Source organism: Gobio gobio (assembly GCF_949357685.1).
Source record: "Gobio gobio genome assembly, chromosome: 3".
NCBI classification, from domain to species: Eukaryota; Metazoa; Chordata; class Actinopteri; order Cypriniformes; family Gobionidae; genus Gobio; species Gobio gobio.
Window position 1 is genome coordinate 34164473 of NC_137099.1, and position 17857 is coordinate 34182329.

The 17857-nt window shown below is 36.9% G+C and overlaps 2 protein-coding genes across 2 annotated transcripts in view; both read left to right on the forward strand.

Moving 5' to 3' along the window:
• Positions 1 to 3763: 3763 nt before the first annotated feature.
• Positions 3764 to 6539, forward strand: zic2b (zic family member 2 (odd-paired homolog, Drosophila) b). Its single transcript, XM_079811869.1, has 3 exons — positions 3764 to 4961; positions 5407 to 5570; positions 5672 to 6539. Exons 1-3 carry the CDS (start codon positions 4034 to 4036, stop codon positions 5858 to 5860), a joined length of 1281 nt encoding a protein of 426 aa, XP_079667995.1. The 5' UTR covers positions 3764 to 4033; the 3' UTR covers positions 5861 to 6539.
• Positions 6540 to 7543: 1004 nt separating this feature from the next.
• The window catches only part of pcca (propionyl-CoA carboxylase subunit alpha), a 55588-nt gene continuing 45274 nt past the window's right edge, over positions 7544 to 17857 (forward strand). Inside the window, exons 1-6 of the mRNA XM_079812911.1 lie at positions 7544 to 7631; positions 9815 to 9886; positions 13013 to 13060; positions 13268 to 13336; positions 16070 to 16183; positions 16425 to 16478. Of these exons, the coding sequence (XP_079669037.1) occupies positions 7578 to 7631; positions 9815 to 9886; positions 13013 to 13060; positions 13268 to 13336; positions 16070 to 16183; positions 16425 to 16478 (411 nt within the window). The 5' untranslated portion in view covers positions 7544 to 7577. The remainder of the gene's footprint in view (positions 7632 to 9814; positions 9887 to 13012; positions 13061 to 13267; positions 13337 to 16069; positions 16184 to 16424; positions 16479 to 17857) is intronic.

Consider the following 17857-nt stretch of genomic DNA (forward strand, 5'->3'; position numbering starts at 1 on the left):
TTTTCTTTTTGGCCACCCAAACCACCTCAAATTTCAGATAGCAGATATATTTTTGATTGACCAGACTCAAGCCAATGTTTAGGCGAATATGCAGGTTTTTTTCTGTGGGGGTTTTGTCAAGCGAGTCTGATGTCAGCAGCAAACCAGACAGTAAGAATGTAAGATTTGCCACAGACTCCAACAATGACAAATCAGTCGAGGGGAAGGTTTGTTTGTTTTTACACACAAGTCTGTTGCTTTTGTGATTTGTGATTTCTGTCACTTAGGGATGAATATATAAGGGGGGCAGGATTTCAGAACTTTAGAGTTGAGGTTCCCCTATGATTTGACCCAAATGGCAATATCCGAAATCCTTGTCCTTGTGGGAACATTTTTGGACCCCATAAGGGAAATAGCATATACATCATACTAAATTATGTTGTTGTTGTTTTTCTTCTTCTAGAATATAACAAATGTTTTCTGTGATGGGTAGGTTCCGGGGTTTAGAGTTAGGGGAAACAGTTTGTACAGTATAAAAATCATCTGTGCACTGTACCCCCATAAAACATGAAAACCTGTGTGTGTGTGTGTGTGTGTGTGTGTGTGTGTGTGTGTGTGTGTGTGTGTGTGTGTGTGTGTGTGTGTGTGTGTGTGTGTGTGTGTGTGTGTGTGTGTGTGTGTGTGTGTGTGTGTGTGTGTGTGTGTGTGTGTGTGTGTGTGTGTGTGTGTGTGTGTGAGAGAGAGAGAGAGAGAGATGATCTGGTTCACCGGTTGACAGTGCAGAAACATTAAACAGCATATGGGTGATTCAGCTCATTAGTGCATCTGTGTGTTGAATGAACATACTAGTCCGCTGAATGATGAGCTCATGTACACACACACACACACACACACACACACACATATTGTATTTAGTAATTGTGCACTCAGAGCTTTGCAAATGTGTATGCATGTTTGTGTTTGTTCACACATTTTACAAATTGCTTAATGGGACATTTTGCGCCTGTTCAATATCAGGAAGTCACGCACACACACACACACACACACACACACACACACAAAGTGATTGTCAGAGACACCAACATATCCTTGGATCATTAACATACACAGATAACCTTTATAAATAAATTAAATTATTCTAAGTTCCAAATTAATTTCTGGATGACCAGCCATGCACATAAACCTGATATCCTTCCATCCATGATGTGGGAAATAGTGACCACCTGTTCCAAAATTAATTTGGTAAATTGATCATTGTCCCAAAACTTGTTCCAGACATATTCAGAGAAAATGCGGGGGGGGGTTTTACATCAAAAGTTTTATCCTGTCTTTTAATTTATACATCTCTAAATAATAATCTTTATTCATATAGGCTACAATAGAAATATAGGCTATTGATGAAGTTATAAAGCTAATTTATTTTTTTTAATTAAACCAAAATTATATTTTTATATTATATAATTATATTATATTCTCAGATATAACGTGATGCTACAGACCTTCGCGTCAATAGCTATTTTACATTTTTCATTTCTATCACAATTGAGCCAACAATATAGGTACAAATAAACTAATTGTAGCTAAATACACACAGAATAGTTTGAATAAATCACACCTTTGAAATATTTCACATTACATAAACAGATTTTTATAAGTTTGAGTAGCGCTGTTATGTTGCAAAGTTACGAACACCTCCAATATTAAAGATCAATTCAAACCTAAACGTCTTTTCTTATGAGATATGTTTTATTAAACAACAACTTGTCATTAGGCTACCCAATTACTAAATTTAAAAAGGATTTTAAAACGAGTATTTTGTTAAAGAAAAATTTCGCTTTTATAGTAGCCTACATGACTGATTTAAATAATCTGGTTTTCATTTTAAAATAATGAAAAGAAAGCTGTATAACTAAACTGCTACTTCAATACATGAAAAATTAGTGAAATAAGCCAAATTATTATTATTTTTTTTAAAGTCTAGCCATACCTTTTGTAAAGTTTGAAAAATGTTCAAAACGGTTCACAGAATCACAGGGCAAAAGATTATGAAGTGCTCAAGGTAATTGATTTAATGAATCTATTTCGAATTAATTTACAGGTCAGTAGTTAAGACCATTTGTTGGCTGACATTTCAACTTTATTAAGGGCGTCCGCTGCATGAGAAACACAGGAAATATAATTATTGCCTTTTCTTCATAAAATTCAAGTCAAGAGGAATGATACGAGCAAAATAAACCATTTTAAATTCGGAATGTATTTTTATTATGTGACTGCGAGCCCCAGATATTATAATTTTTGGAGTGAATGTTTTTGAAATATGCCTGAAGTTGTTCTGTGCTCTTCAGAAAAGGTGAAAGGGGTCAGTTGTTCCATTTTAACCTCTTGACACTGTTGATTTTATACTCATGGCATAGCGGCGTCTCTTCGTCTGTGTATGTCACCAATTCAAGTCTCGCCGCGTAAATATGTGTCTAAAGGTTAGATATCCTCTGAAGAGGAGCAACTCTATCCACAATGGAGAGACTTCCCATCTCACCGCCGTTGTCAGGACAACCCGAGCGGTATCCGTCCCCATAATAAGTTTCAGTTCAAAGCCGGTGACTTACCTCTTTACAACACTCTCATGTCCTCCCTCTTCCTTCTCTTTGACTGCTCATTCTGAGACTTAAGGCTTGAGCCCTTGTCCAAATAAGCTGAAGACAAAAGTGTTGGTTTTCGTGGACGCTGGAAAGAAGGAGAGTGTGTTTTCCTATTAACTTTGGACTAGATTCTGTCAGAGATGATGCGACTAGCTCTTAAGGGTAGTTCAATAATCAAATGTACATCGAGTCCTCATTGACACTGTGCCGAATTCGAATGATTAAAAATAATTACGCAATTTGAAATAAGTGTTCTATCGTAAAAGTATGCCTACATAATGAGTCATCGATTTTCACACTGCTAATTTTAAAATATCTGTTTATTCATTGCACAAAAAAATGTAGCCTTCAAATGAACTTAAACTGCACATCAGTCTCGGGAGTCAGGACTCTGAAATGTTTGAGACGGTTTCACTGGATTATTTTTTATAATGATAAACCTTTAAATTAGGAAAAATATATAATTTTATGCAGTTACGCATTTTGGCGATTATCGATCAAAATACAAAAACGAGGACGAGTCAGCACTGACATGGCGCAGTTCTCCATAACGCAATGGCGCGCACTCCAAACATGCACCCATGACATAAACATTAAAACCACATTTACTGATGCGCTGTGAATGAGGCACTCGTTTAAAATTCACAAATAAAACTTCCAATCGCGGCTCGGTTGTTTCATACAGTTGTGTAGAGAAGTGAGCGATTTACGGAATCATTTTTGTCAAGATTTTTGACAGAAGTAGCCTGCTATATTTGCTAGCCTAGACAAGAGAGACCTGCCAATTTATGTTAGGTATAACTTACTAAACCAATGTGTTTAACACAGTTACTGAATTCAAACCAAGTGTCGACATAAAATAGTATTGCACTTCAGTGTTTTGTATTTCATTGATTTTTTTCCCCCCTCACATGAAGCGCAGACTCTTCTCTCGTAAACGCATAAAACTGGGCGGAGCACCCAGAACCGTCAGCCCTGATTACTCACGGTGAGTAAACGTATGATTGGTCGAGTGAACAGGATTTGGGAGTTACACAGACCAATGAGATTCTTAGATTCGGGAAACGGGGTTACTGTCGTGAGGGGGCGTGGGGTGCCCTGGAGAGACCCCAGAGATAAGCGCAGTCAGGAGCGCAAAAACACTCAGTTGGATACACGACGCACAGAGAACCTGCGCAACCTCTACTAGTTCCACTTTGGCGCACTGATTGTACCGATGTACACATTTTGTACATTTTTAGAGCTTTTCCATCGTATCAAAATGATTTATTTGATTTCACTCTAACTTCATCACGTGGAATGAGTTTTAATTAATCTTATTACGGGCAAGTAACAGACACTCAGCTTGTTCATAGCCTACTTTTTTTTTTTTTTAAACGCGGGTGTAGTCTCTTTACGCATCAAAAATCGTGGTGATGTTACTGGACGCCGGTCACCAGATCTCTGGCTTAGGAGTTGGCACGTTCACAAGGCATCACTCGGCTGTGAGCGAGACGCAGGACAGAGATATGACTTTCATGGAATCGGCGCACATGGGCGCGTTCAAACTGAACCACCCCGATTTGTCCCCGGGCCAGAGCGCAGCTTTTGCGCCCCAAGCAACCAGTTATTCCGCGGCCGCTCTTGGAGCGCATGCGGCGGCCCACGCTGCCTCGTACGCCAGCTCCACTTTCAACTCCACCAGGGAGTTCCTCTTGCGCAGCCGAGGCTTTGGGGATTCGACTCCGGGCAGCGGACAACACCCCATCTTCAGCTCCTCAGCCGGGCCTCTCCATCACTCTCACCCAGAAGGTCAGGGTCACCTACTTTTCCCTGGAATTCATGAGCAGCACGGGTCCCATCATGGCTCTCCAAACATCCTGAATGGACGCCTTGGATTACCCGGTGAGGTTTTCGGGCGAACAGAGCAGTACCACCAAGTGCCCAATGCGCGGGCCGATCCTTACAGTCAGTATGGCCTAAATATGAGTATGAACATGGCGCACCATCCCGGCGCGTTCTTCCGCTACATGCGACAACAGTGCATCAAACAAGAGCTCATTTGTAAATGGATCGACCCGGAGCAGCTTGGTGACCCCAAAAAATGCAGCAAAACTTTCAGCACTATGCACGAGCTGGTCACGCATGTGTCCACGGAGCATGTCGGCGGTCCCGAACAGTGTAACCACATCTGCTTTTGGGAAGACTGCCCACGGGAGAGCAAGCCGTTCAAGGCAAAATACAAACTGGTGAATCACATCCGAGTGCACACGGGAGAGAAACCCTTCGCTTGCCCCTTCCCGGGATGTGGCAAGGTGTTTGCGCGTTCAGAGAATTTGAAAATACACAAACGGACACACACAGGTGATTATTTAAGTTCTTTTAAATATGACTTATTAGGCCTATGCAGTATTTGAAATGTTTACATTTCGTTTCAATTGACATTTCAGTCAGTTTCATTGCTGAATAAGCTTCTAAATGTTAGGATACTTGACTTTGCTCTTCTTCGGTAGGCTAATATCCTACTAAAGACAACACTTTGTCTACGTTTGTTACGCATACTGGTGTCATAGAATCATAGAGTGGTATTTTATAATTTAAGGCTGATGCTTTTGTAAGTGCGCATTGCTGTTTGATTCGAATGCGTAAATATGAGGTCCATTGCGCTATCACCCCTGTTGCAGCATCAAACTTAGCCTACTTTTTCAGAGATTAGTTGTAGAAGTAGCATTCGTTGATTCTGTGTGCTATCGTTTTAACCAAGGTGGTGAAACATATCTAAACAAAATAAAAAACTCTTGTCTTACAGGGGAAAAACCGTTCCTCTGTGAATTCGACGGCTGCGACAGACGTTTCGCCAACAGCAGTGACCGGAAGAAGCACATGCACGTTCACACGTCTGACAAGCCATATCTGTGCAAACTGTGCGACAAGTCGTACACACATCCCAGCTCTTTAAGGAAACACATGAAGGTGAGAATGTAATCCGTCTGTCAGCTATTCTCTGCACCAATCCATTGCCTTGCATATCAGAGTTTAGACAGAATTAACTAACTGTTTGATGCTTTTTGTAGGTTCACGAGGATCAAAGTCCGGTGGTCGACTCCTCTCCTATTGGAAGCTCCGGGTACGAATCCTCCACTCCCTCAAGTTTGATATCTCCATGCTCGGAGACGCACAGCACCATGTCGCCCGACTCAGTTGCGCTCAACAGCAGCGGGCACAGCAACTTAACGTCTAATTTTAGCGAGTGGTACGTTTAAGGACCAAAACGACATAAAAGAAAATATTATTTGTAAATACTACCCTAAATGAGGGTTTATGTTCTCAGCATGTCTAAGATTCAGTGTTGCACTGTGACTTAAAGTAAGCCGACAACAAGTATTATGTGACTAAATTGAAGGCTGTTTTATATGAAGAATAAAATGTAGCCTAAAATGTAGCCTACTTTGGTGATTTGATTTGTTGGCAAAAGACGAAGGATGGATGTATTTTTTTGGACTGTAAGGTCAATTGTTTTACAGTAAGGTCGTGTCAAGTTACCATGTTTGAATACAATATTCCTGTCATGTAGATTATAGAGCTTTGATATTACATGATTGTTTAACCATAACGGGGATCCTAAGTGCCGAAGTCAAAAGTATAGTGCGTTCAATTTGTGAATGTATGTGTGAATGTTTATTGTAAGAATTATTTCCATGTATGTTACAGATGTCTGGAAATCATTCACTTCGAGTTAGAGTAATTTTGAGAAAAGCCTCTTGTTCTTAAATTATGGTTATACTTGATAAAATAGTACAAAATATTTATGAAAACTCCTCAAATAAATTGTGTACAGAATTGTTACCTTTAAAGTGTTTGTACATTGTTATTCAGTTTTAAGATGTAAATTCTTGTGATAACAAATGCCAAACGGTAAAATGAAGGAAAATATATAAAGGCAATAAAACGAAACAAAAAATGAAACAAGTCTCATTCGTTTATTTAAAAGTTTAAGAACGACTTTAATTATGTAATGACATAATAAAGTTCAAGTTCAAGTGGGTTTTTTTATTGTCATTTCTCTCTGGCACCATATGCAAAACAACATCTTCCCAGACAACACAGCACACTTAAACAAAGACACATCTGACAATAATATAAATATAATAGTGCAATATACATCTACATCACATTTTGTGTTTATAGCCTACATTTGAGCCTACACAAAGACATCACAGGCACAAAAAAAGTTCTGAAAGTTTATTAAAATGTATTTATTAGCCTAGGCCTAATAGTAATTAGGCTATTACTATTATTTTCTTCATTACAATAATAAATATTGAAACCAAGAAAATAGAACGTTACAGGAAGCCGCATGCATGCTTGCCTGCACGTTTGGCTACTATTAAAATATAGGCTAGTTTAGATAGATATTGAATTAAGCTTTGTGAAAAAGACACACAAACTGTATCTTAATAAATACGAATCTGACTGTGACCTAGAAATACAGATAGCCTATATGAATGGAAAATATGGATATTTTCACCATCTTTTGCAAGTGTTCTAGATGTAGCCTAGCTTTCAGGGAAGTCTCAATACAAAACAAGGAAATAGCCTAATTAATAAGGATAATTGTAGCTGCCTATTGGATAATTTTTTTTCTGTTAAATAAAAAATGAACAAAAATTTTAAGCAATCCAAACAACAACCACAAAAAACTTTAATAAATGCACTATGAAATATTAACTGTCTTAATGCAATCATACTTTAGCGATTCGCGCTGATCAATACAATACATTTAGATTAGCCTCCAAGGTCACGGTTTTCATCAGCAACCTGTCGTCTAACTTCCAAATGTTGTCTCACCCACTCCTAGGAAAACATTTCTGTTTCTGACACATCTGAGCACATCTGATTGGTCGAGAGGGCAAACACCCCCAAATCCTGTCTCATACGTCGTAAGAGCGCGCCGCTCCGCTCCCAGCAACTCCGACTATCATGGCGGCTTACAGAAGCGCTGCAGGCTTTCAAAGAGTTTTGCATGCTGTTAAGGTGAGCGTTTGCTATCTGAAATCGCTGCGTGTCGGACAACAACTCATATAACGAATCTGATGATTTGTCAGAATTATGTTTTAAGCATGGCAACGTTATCTGACTAAGCGCCCTGGCTTGTCTTAGAGATCAGCAAGAATGTTCACTTGACTCGACTCACAATACACGGACAGTTTCATTGATTGGTAACTGAACAGTTTTATTTATGAAACATCACTTTCTCGATATAAGATTATGGTGTGTCGTGTTCTTCATTATTGTCGTTGCAGAGAGAAACAACCAAATGTCTTTATGACTGATGATGACAGTGAACTCATGTCAATGTCAAAATGTGTTTTCGCTCGCCGATTCATCTAACAGAGAAACTGGGCATTTAAGTCCTTCTTTGCAACAAACATGTAATTTGACTAAAATATTATTTTTCACTGAAAACAAAGTTAGCAGTCATAAAATTTTTTATGCACTAAATATCTTACTGTGACCTAGAAATACAGATAGCCTACATGAATGGAAAATAGGGATATTTTCACCATCCTTTGCAAGTGTTCTAGCTACTTTCAGGGAAGTGTGTCTCAATACAAAACAAGGAAATGGCCTAATTAATAAGGAAAATTGTAGCTGCCTAAAAAAAGTGCATACAAATTGTATGACTGCTAACTTTGTTTTCAGTGACAAATAATATTTTAGTCAAATTACATGTTTGTTGCAAAGGAGGGCTTAAATGCCCAGTTTCTCTGTTAGATGAATCGGCAAGCGAAAACACATTTTGGCATTGACATGAGTTCACTGTTATCAGTGATAAAGACATTTGGTTGTTTCTCTCTGCAACAACAATAATGATGAACACAACACACCATATTCTTATATTGAGAAAGTGATGTTTCATAAATAAAACGTTTCAGTTACCAATCAATGAAACTGTCCGTGTGTTGTGAGTCGAGTCAAGTGGACATTCTTGCTGATCTCTAAGACAAGCCAGGGCGCTTAGTCAGATAACGTTGCCATGCTTAATACATAATTCTGACAAATCTTCAGATTCGTTATCATAAAACATTTATACACTTGTTATTAATGAACTTCTCTAAACCAGAGGTGCCTAAACCCTTTACTATGAAAGGCTAAAAATCAAACATGTTTAATGAAAAATCAAACATGATTACTGTAAGTAAATGCTGTATTATATCCAACTATGTCATAATGCAAGATTAAATGTAAAAAGGCTGCTACCATTTAAAATAATGGTTTTCTATTTTAATATATATTTTAAAATGTAATTTATTTCTGTGATGCAAAGCTGAATTTTCATCAGCCGTTACTCCAGTCTTCAGTGTCATATGATCCTTCAGAAATCACTCTAAGATGCTGATTTGATACTCAGTTATTATTAATTTTGGAAACGGTTGTGCAGCTTAATATTTTGTTTTGGAACCTGTAATACTTTTTTTCAGGTTCTTTGATGAATAAAAAGTTAAAAACGATTAGCATTTATTTAAAATGGAAATCTTTTCTTACAATATAAATCTTTACTATCACTTTTGATCAATTTAACACAAACTTGCTGAATGAAAGTATTAAAAAAAATAAAATAAATACTTACCCCAAACTTTTGAACAGTAGTGTGTATATTGTTAAAAAAGATTTCTATGTTAAATAAATGCTGTTCTTTTTAAACGTTTTACTCACCAAAGAATCCTGAAAAAAACGTTGATTCCAACATTGATAATAAATCAGCATATTAGAATGAAGGATTATGTGACACTGAAAACTGGAGTAATGATGCTGAAAATTCAGCTTTGCATCACAAAAATAAATTATATGTTAAAGTATATTAAAATAGAAAACCATTATTTTAAATTGTATGAATATTTGTTAATAATGATGTTAATAATAATGTTTTTTTTTCTGTATTTTTGATCAAATAAATGCAGGCTTGATGAGCATAAGAGACTTCTTTAAAAAACATAAAATAGTTCAAAATAACTTTTAACTGGTTGTATAATCAAATTCACTTATATTGACTTATATTTTAACAAAAAATGTTAAAATAAAATGAGAAATGATGATATGCTTCAGTGGCATGTTGTTGTTTTTTGTGGCATGGCATGACATGACAAATCAAAGGTTCGGGCATCTCTGGAATAAACGGTTCCATTCGTTGCTGACAGCACATCTCTGTCTTTTAGCATGTCTGTCTTAAGCAGAGGTGCGGCGTTATAATCTGCCGATACTCTACAGTAAATGACCCAAATGAGAAGGTAAGTCAGATAAAGGAAGTGTTTTGTATTCATGGATGCTTCTCATTTCTTTCATTGTGCATCCTTTTTTCCTGTCGTCCTTGCATGTGCACACTGCTGTTTTTACAGTCTTATACAATTTTTGCTTGTCAGATTTTGATAGATTCCCAGTCAAAAACTGAAGGTGCACGGGTCACACCACTCTTTTATGTCGATTGACATGTCATTGATCACAGGACGGAGAAGTGAGGGAACCATATCTATTTGTTGTTACCATAGTAGCAGAGATCAAAGCTGGTTCGAGTGCAAGTTGACTGTGCATCTGCAACCTAGTTATTCACATGTATGAATATTTCTATTTGTATTAAACTTTAGAAGATAATTTGGTTAGATAATTTAAGGTTAGGTGTCTGTGTACAATTTATTTATACTCTTAAGTACTGAGAATATTAATTAACTACATGTACTTATTGGGTTAGTTGCATGTAATTATGCATAATTTATAGTTATTAGAGTAACTACTTGTAGCATTTGTAACGGACACTAAAATAAAGTGTTACCCCTATTTTCACAGTATTTAGTTTATCATTAATGTTAGATGTTTCTGCATATATGAATACAAATTAATATTGATTATTGGTTAAAGCTATTGTAAATGTTGTTATTGGTACTGATTTTTTTTAACCTTTATAATACTTCTACTTACAACCACATTAAAACACAGATGCTAAGTTGATGTAAATACATCTATATTGAAAGTGCACAGGTTCGTATGCAAAGACAAATCCCATAATGTTAAAATGCATGACACTAAAATATTGCAAGAAGCATTCATTTGACGATATAAGATGTAATATAAAACTAAGAGGAAATGGTTATTTCGGTGAAAAACACCAAATGTGAGCTGTCAGAAAGAATTCTGGGAATATCAATTTAGTTTTTGACTGAATACACTGCAAGTAATTTCAAAAACTACATTTAACCATATTTTACTGTAAAATTACATGAAATATCCCATTAGATCTATTAGAAAGTATTTCGCCATACAGAGTAAGGGAACTTGCCGTTAACCAATTAACAGGTTTTTCCCATAGCCTTTTCCCATTAAAATTTAAATGTAGCATTTTCAATGAAAATTCATTATTTTATTAGTGAGAGTGATGACCTTTGGAACAGTCAAATTAAGTATCTTCATATAAATATTTGTGGAGGAAACATGATGCATCAGTTATTTTGAGAAACACCCTGTGTATATGGGTCAAAATTCTCTCTCCATCATCTCTACACTCCCAAAATCCTGTTGCATCCATGTAGCTTTGATGTGCCATTCTCCAACAATCAACCTTTGCCTGGAGGGGATGTGTGTATGTGTGTATGTGTGTATGTGTGTATGTGTGTATGTGTGTATGTGTGTATGTGTGTATGTGTGTGTGTGTGTGTGTATGTGTGTTGTGGTTTAATGGATTGGGGGTGTAGCGATATGAGCAAATGGGGAAATATTAGTGATGGGCAGACCGAGGCTTCGTGAAGCACTGAAGCAGTTGAAGCAAATGTGTCATATTGTTTCGAAGCTTCGAATCAATCTGACACCCGTCTCTACGGCGCCATCTAGTGGTCACTTCCATGTGTTGATATGAAATACCTTGACAATGATCCATGTAAAAAAAATTGTTTTTAACATCTGTCTGACAACTACATGATCTTGGTTTTGTAACCTGTAGCCTCGTCATTGTAAAGAACTATATATATATTTGTTTGTTATACAAAATGAACATTAATAAAATAAATAAAGCCACAATGTGTCACATTTGTCACAAAACATTTCTATTCAAAAATATGAATTGCTCTGCTGTTGAAGGAATCAGCTGACTTCTTTTTTTTACATATAATTTCTCCAGCCTTTGAAAAAATCCTCTCACAAGGGACACTTGTTGCTGGCATGCACAAATATTTTTGGATGATGTAAATACATGGATGATGTATTGTTGCAGAAGGCTAGCTGCCTATCACAATACACACATCTCACTTTATTTGGTGCTTCCAAATGGAAATGCTCCCACACCACAGATGTACGGCATCTCTTGCGTGCAGCCTCCATTTTTATATATTCTATTAATATATCTATCTATATATCACCTATGAATCTATATCTATATAATTCTATATATCTAACTTATGCTGTGCTATCTATCTGTCACTATCTAACTTAGCCTATATGAATGTGTCACTATATCTATACTATATGTCACTCACTGTCTATACCTATCAGTCAATATATCTAACTTAAATCTAGCCTAAATATAACTAACCAAAGCGCACTATAAATCTCACTGCTATCACAAAATCACTGCTATCACAAAACCTCTCTCCTCTCACAAAAACCCACGAGGTGAAGATGGATTTACTTCACTTTTAAACTGTGGGGAATTAGTTTCATACAGATGTGTGACTGTGTGGCTTGTTCCCGCCCCCTTTAATCAACGCAGTTTCGGCAGCGCCACCTGATGAAACACTTTGAAGCTTCATTTAGCCATAGTCACGTGACATGGGTGTTTCGAATCACAGTTCGGAGCAGTGTTTCGAAACATCTGCGCTTCGGGATCTCGGCAAAGCCCCGAAACGTCTGTTTCGCGTCTGCCATCCCTAGGAAATATGCTTTGAGTCTAGGAATGTGTACTTGGGAGACACGTTGCCCAAGGCTCATCTTGACACATGGTTTATGGGCAGACACTTCCTTCAGTTTTTCCATAAATTGTTTACATGTGGCAGACAACATTAGCAAAGCCTCATGCTTTGATCTTTAAGGCACACCAACATCCACCTTGACACTCGGAATCATCTAGATCTCCCCATTAGAACTTGTGAATGTTCATTGCACTTCATGGAATAGATAACCGTAATTTCGTATTTATGGTCAGGACATGGCTAAAGTTTTTGTACCTGTTGTAGCTGTTTAATTATGTACGAACTTAATCTCAAAGATTTTTATCTATTCTCTTTCTTGTCATCTAAAAAGCAGTGTGTGTTGTGTTGAAGAGCTTTCACTTAAAGCTAAATGAGCTTTAGTTAGAGCACACACAATGTGGACAAATCAAGTGTTGACAAAACAAATATCTTAATCGCCCTGTTCCCTTTTCCTTTCCACAGACCTTTGATAAAATCCTCATTGCAAACAGAGGCGAGATCGCCTGCAGGGTAAGCGAGTGTGTGTGTGTTCTTCACCAGGAAGGTTCTTTTCAGTGTGTTTATGGCAAAACATTACATTTGTCATCATCAAGTCTGACATGTGTATAACTGTTTACATGAAGTTACAGTAACTTTCAGTTCAGTTTTACTACTTGAAATATAAACTCACATTTATTTACAGTCAAATGTCTTAATTCTCTTCATTTCCATTCATAGGTGATTAAAACGTGTAAGAAGATGGGCATCAAGACAGTTGCAGTTCACAGTGATGTGGACTCTAGTGCGGTGAGGAGAACTAATATACTTATAGACACCTTTACATCCACCAACAATGGATGGAAATGCCAAGATGCGCATAAATTCTAAAAATATGCATAAAAAACGTATGCACTTGTTTGAGGCAGATAAACTTTTTATCCGATAAGAAGACATGCACATAAACTACGATTGATTACCGAAAAAATCCCTCTATGCGCAACAAAAAACTTGTGACTTTGCCTCAACCAAGGATATGATTGGATAACCTGACAAACCAGTGGACCAATTTCAATGTACAGCCTCTCAAATGTTGGTTTGAGCCAAAGTCTGTCATTTAAATTAATTTGGTTTAATTCCCTCCCAGAAGTGTCTTGAATGTTTGCATTCCCAAACACCACGCATCTGAACGCAAGGTAACAGACAGCGTTTATTACGTTTTGTCTGCACTCTCAGAGACGCAAGTCATTTATGATGTTGGGAAAAGAGTCACAGTGACTTAAAAGTGACATGTGGCAAGTGGCTTGAAAATGACCTTTGGTTCTGGAATGGCATAAAAAAATAGAAAGGCATTCAAACCAACTTTTGAAATCAAGTTTTACGGATTTTTACGTATTTAAAAAAAATAAATCCAACGGTTTAAAAAAGATAGATATGCTTACATGCATACATACTCACTCTCATGTCGCTACAAACATGACCTTCTTTTCACCGTGGAACACAATGTAAGCTATTTTGAAGAATGTTGGTTCACACTGAGACATTTCTCAAAATATCATCTTTTATGTTCCACTGAAGAAAGTAACAGGTTTGGAATGACATGAGTATGAAGAAATGATGCCAGAATTTGTATTCCTTGCTCAAATTCTTATCCTGATTGTATTATTTAAAATTTATTAAATGAGAAAAATTCCAAATGGATGCATTTTCACTTTGGGGGTCTCTTTTGGACTTCCACATATAAAAGAAGAGATTACTAATGTAACTGGCCATTTATGCAGTATATGAATTGAATCAATAGATTTGCTGAAGCAGGTTAGTCATCTGGATGCAGTCTGGTACTAATATCTAAATTACCCCACTAGACTTTTACAACTATGCAAGATAAACCAAAGCTTTTGCTCCTCTCACCTTTATCTTTTCATGGAGAGTAATCCTCTGTTCCCATGATTGATAGCTGTCAGTTTTCTCCCCCTCCTATTCCATATGCATGAGAGTTTGATAGAGGCAGTGTTTTAAACTGTGCTCGGTTCCCCTGCTGTGTTCTGTGCTGGATTGGGGGAATGATGGGGGGGGTTAGAGGTGGGGATCTTTTGCATTTGATTTGCAGCCTCCAAAGAGCATCTAAATGAAGATGTTTAAACAGAGCAGTGGGGGATAATCTGGACTCTGTATGGGGGAACAAATTGACATTAGAAGTCCATATACACTGACCCCAGGATTGATCAAAATTTTTTACAAACACGTTTCTAATTCGAGGAGTTCTTTCGTTCAATTTTTGTTATACTTTTTTGTTTATTTCTTCTGATGTAATTTTCTATAACACCATGAAATGAATGAATGAATTGATTTAGTAATTTGGTGTTGACATTAAAGTGTTTCATTAAAAGTAATGGAACTGGACCCACAGGCTATCTCATGTCCTCCCTGCTTAACAGGGTAGGTGCTGACAGAAAAAGAAATTTATAGGGCCCCTGAAACAAATGGTGGGAAGCCGTCAAGTTTTGCGCTGCTTTAAAAGAGTCAGACTGAATACTCATTAAACTCACTGACAATAAAAACATGTCTAGAGATTGGTCAGATTCAAATCTTTGACCAAGTCCAGTCAATAATTTTTTTTTTAATTTAAGATATCAATTTAGTTAACACAAATCATTTTTATAATTAGCTATAAGACGATACAGAAAGTCAGATTTAGCACTTAATATGTGCTGCTTCAGTCTTTCGGGCTCATTTTAGCATCTATGCTCGATCTTTGAGCGAGCTCCTCCACCTCTGTTTGCGTCACCCTCGTTAAATGTGAGGGAAAAACGACTTTGCGTCTCCCTTTTTACACGTGTGGATAACATTAGCAGAGATGCAGCAGTTGGCTAGCGAGCCTTTTTCAAACCTCCCCTGTTGATGCAGTTGTCAATATTAATGCTTCCCCATTGTGAGGTCTGTCACTCAGTCATCTCACTGTCACAGTTGCTTCACACCGTGTGAGACAACATCTTGGCCACACAGACAATCTGTTTGTGATGAACACACAGGCATTAACAGAACTGAAAGTGAGTGTGTTTAAAATGCCTAGTATTGGCTTCCAAATCTGGGTATGACAAACAATTAATCAAACATCAGACTATGAAAAATAAAAACTGAAGAATGAAAAAAAAAAAAAAAATCTGGTAAAACCAGCAAAACTTAACATTAACATGACTGTGGAAAAGCACTTATTTTCCCCCACTTTTTTTCCTTTTAGTACAGCATTGCACTAGGAATGCCAAGATCATAGGTTTGATTTTTTTGAACATGCGTGAACTGCATACATTACAAACGTAATTTTGTAGTTTTGCATGACATTTTGTATGCATATTGCACAACACATGAGACTCTCAACACTTTGCAGGCATGTTCATGGGCCTAAATGAGGAAAAAGTAACAGAATTTCAAGAAAAAATATAGGTTAACCTGTATTTCCAACAATAAATGAAAAAGAAAAACGAAATGGGTCAAATTAACCTGCATCATATTATTTTCCTTTGTGTTTTTTCATTCCTTTAGGTTCATGTGAAAATGGCTGATGAGGCCGTGTGTGTCGGTCCTGCCCCTACCAGTAAAAGTTACCTGAACATGGATGCTATCTTGAATGCCATCAAGCAGACTGGAGCTCAAGCTGTGAGTGTGTGTGTGTGTGTGCGCGTGTGTGTAAGGTAAAACACAGGGGACTTTAGCCCAGTTGGAGCTTAATCCGTGTTGGTATAAACAAGGTCATATATTATTAACATGGTGAACTGGTCAATGCTATTATGTATATACATTACTGAATGATGCAATGGAGCTGTTTAATGTCACCTGTATAACACTTTGGATGTGTAAAGGTAAATCATTTTCTAAAAGTTGTCTCTCTCTTTCATAGGTTCACCCTGGCTATGGATTCCTGTCTGAAAATAAGGAGTTTGCCAAGAGACTGGTGAGTCTGCCTTTTTCCTAAAAGAAAAGTGTTTAGTTAAAGAAAAGAGAAGTGGATAGTTGAATATTTAAATGAGTTGGGGGCAGAGTAGCCCCTTCACTTATTGTTCCACGTCAGCCAGTGTCCCTCCCACACACACACACACACACACACACACACACACACACACACACACACACACAGTTTTTGTAATTAACAGCTCGGACCCCCCAGTAGTAATTTAATTAAAGGTGTGAGTTCTGAGGTGAGAAGATTATTTGCAACCCAAATAAAGGCAGAAAGGCCAAAAGGGTCATTTGATAAAGAGATTCAGTTCCACATTGACATTCAGTTCCATATTCATTATTGTTTTTGAAGGACAGTGCTCTGTTTCTTATAAGGATAGTTAAAATAATACAATTTGTAATATTGAGTTTGGGGTTCATTACTCTAGTTTTCAGTCACATGATCCTTCAGAAATCATTCTAATATTCTGATTCGTTGCTCAAGAAACATGTTTTATTATTATAATAAAACATTGACACCATGTGCTGCTTTTGTAGTATTCTTTGATGAATAGAAAGTTCAAAATAATTATTTGAAATTAACAATTAACAATGTGAAAGTTTTTACTGTCAGTTTTGATTTATTTAATGCATGCTTTCTGAATAAAAGTACAAAAATCGTACTGAGCACAAACTTTTGGTGGTTGATATTCAATAATCCTAAAGGAATTATTTAGCCATATGACTTGCTTTCATCTATGAAACGCGTAAGGAAAATGTTTAAGACTATCCTGATGATTTTTCCCATGCAAAAACGTTTAATGGGGGCTGGAGGTTCAAAAAGGACACACAAAGCGCCATAAAATTGGTCCACATGACTTGTGGGCTTAATAACAATGTTTTGAATTCAGCTTTGTGTGAAGAAAGAAATTTAAATAGTAGTTTTGCGATATTCTTTGCATATAAAAATATCTGCCTAGTAAAAAGAATTTGTTCAAGAATGGAGTATAGCTACATCTCACATGAACTCTTAGCTTAGATGGATGCAAGATTTTTAGACTGTTGAACTTTATGCAAAAGTAAAAAAAAAAGACTTTTATATACAGTATAACGCACAAACCAAATGGACTCATTTTATTGGACATGTTTGAAAGCTTCACCCCGTTTTTTGTAAAAGCATGGAAAAGAACCTGTTTATTATTCAAGAAAGATTCCTTTCGTGTTCCATGGAGGAAAGTAATAAAATTTTAAACAACTTTGCGATTTGAAAATGTTAAATAGAATTACATTTTTGGGGGTGAACTATTCCTTTTAAACCCCTGTGCCTCAAAATAATTGAGCGAAGTGTTTCGGTGCCGACAACTGCATGTGCCAACCTCCAACTGTGCCTCAGTG

Coding starts and splice junctions, on each gene's coding strand:
- zic2b (XM_079811869.1), top strand. CDS start 4,034: ATGTTACTGGACGCCGGTCACCAGATCTCTGGCTTAGGAGTTGGCACG. Junction 4,962..5,406: donor ACACAAACGGACACACACAG/GTGATTATTTAA, acceptor CTTGTCTTACAG/GGGAAAAACCGTTCCTCTGT. Junction 5,571..5,671: donor CTTTAAGGAAACACATGAAG/GTGAGAATGTAA, acceptor TGCTTTTTGTAG/GTTCACGAGGATCAAAGTCC.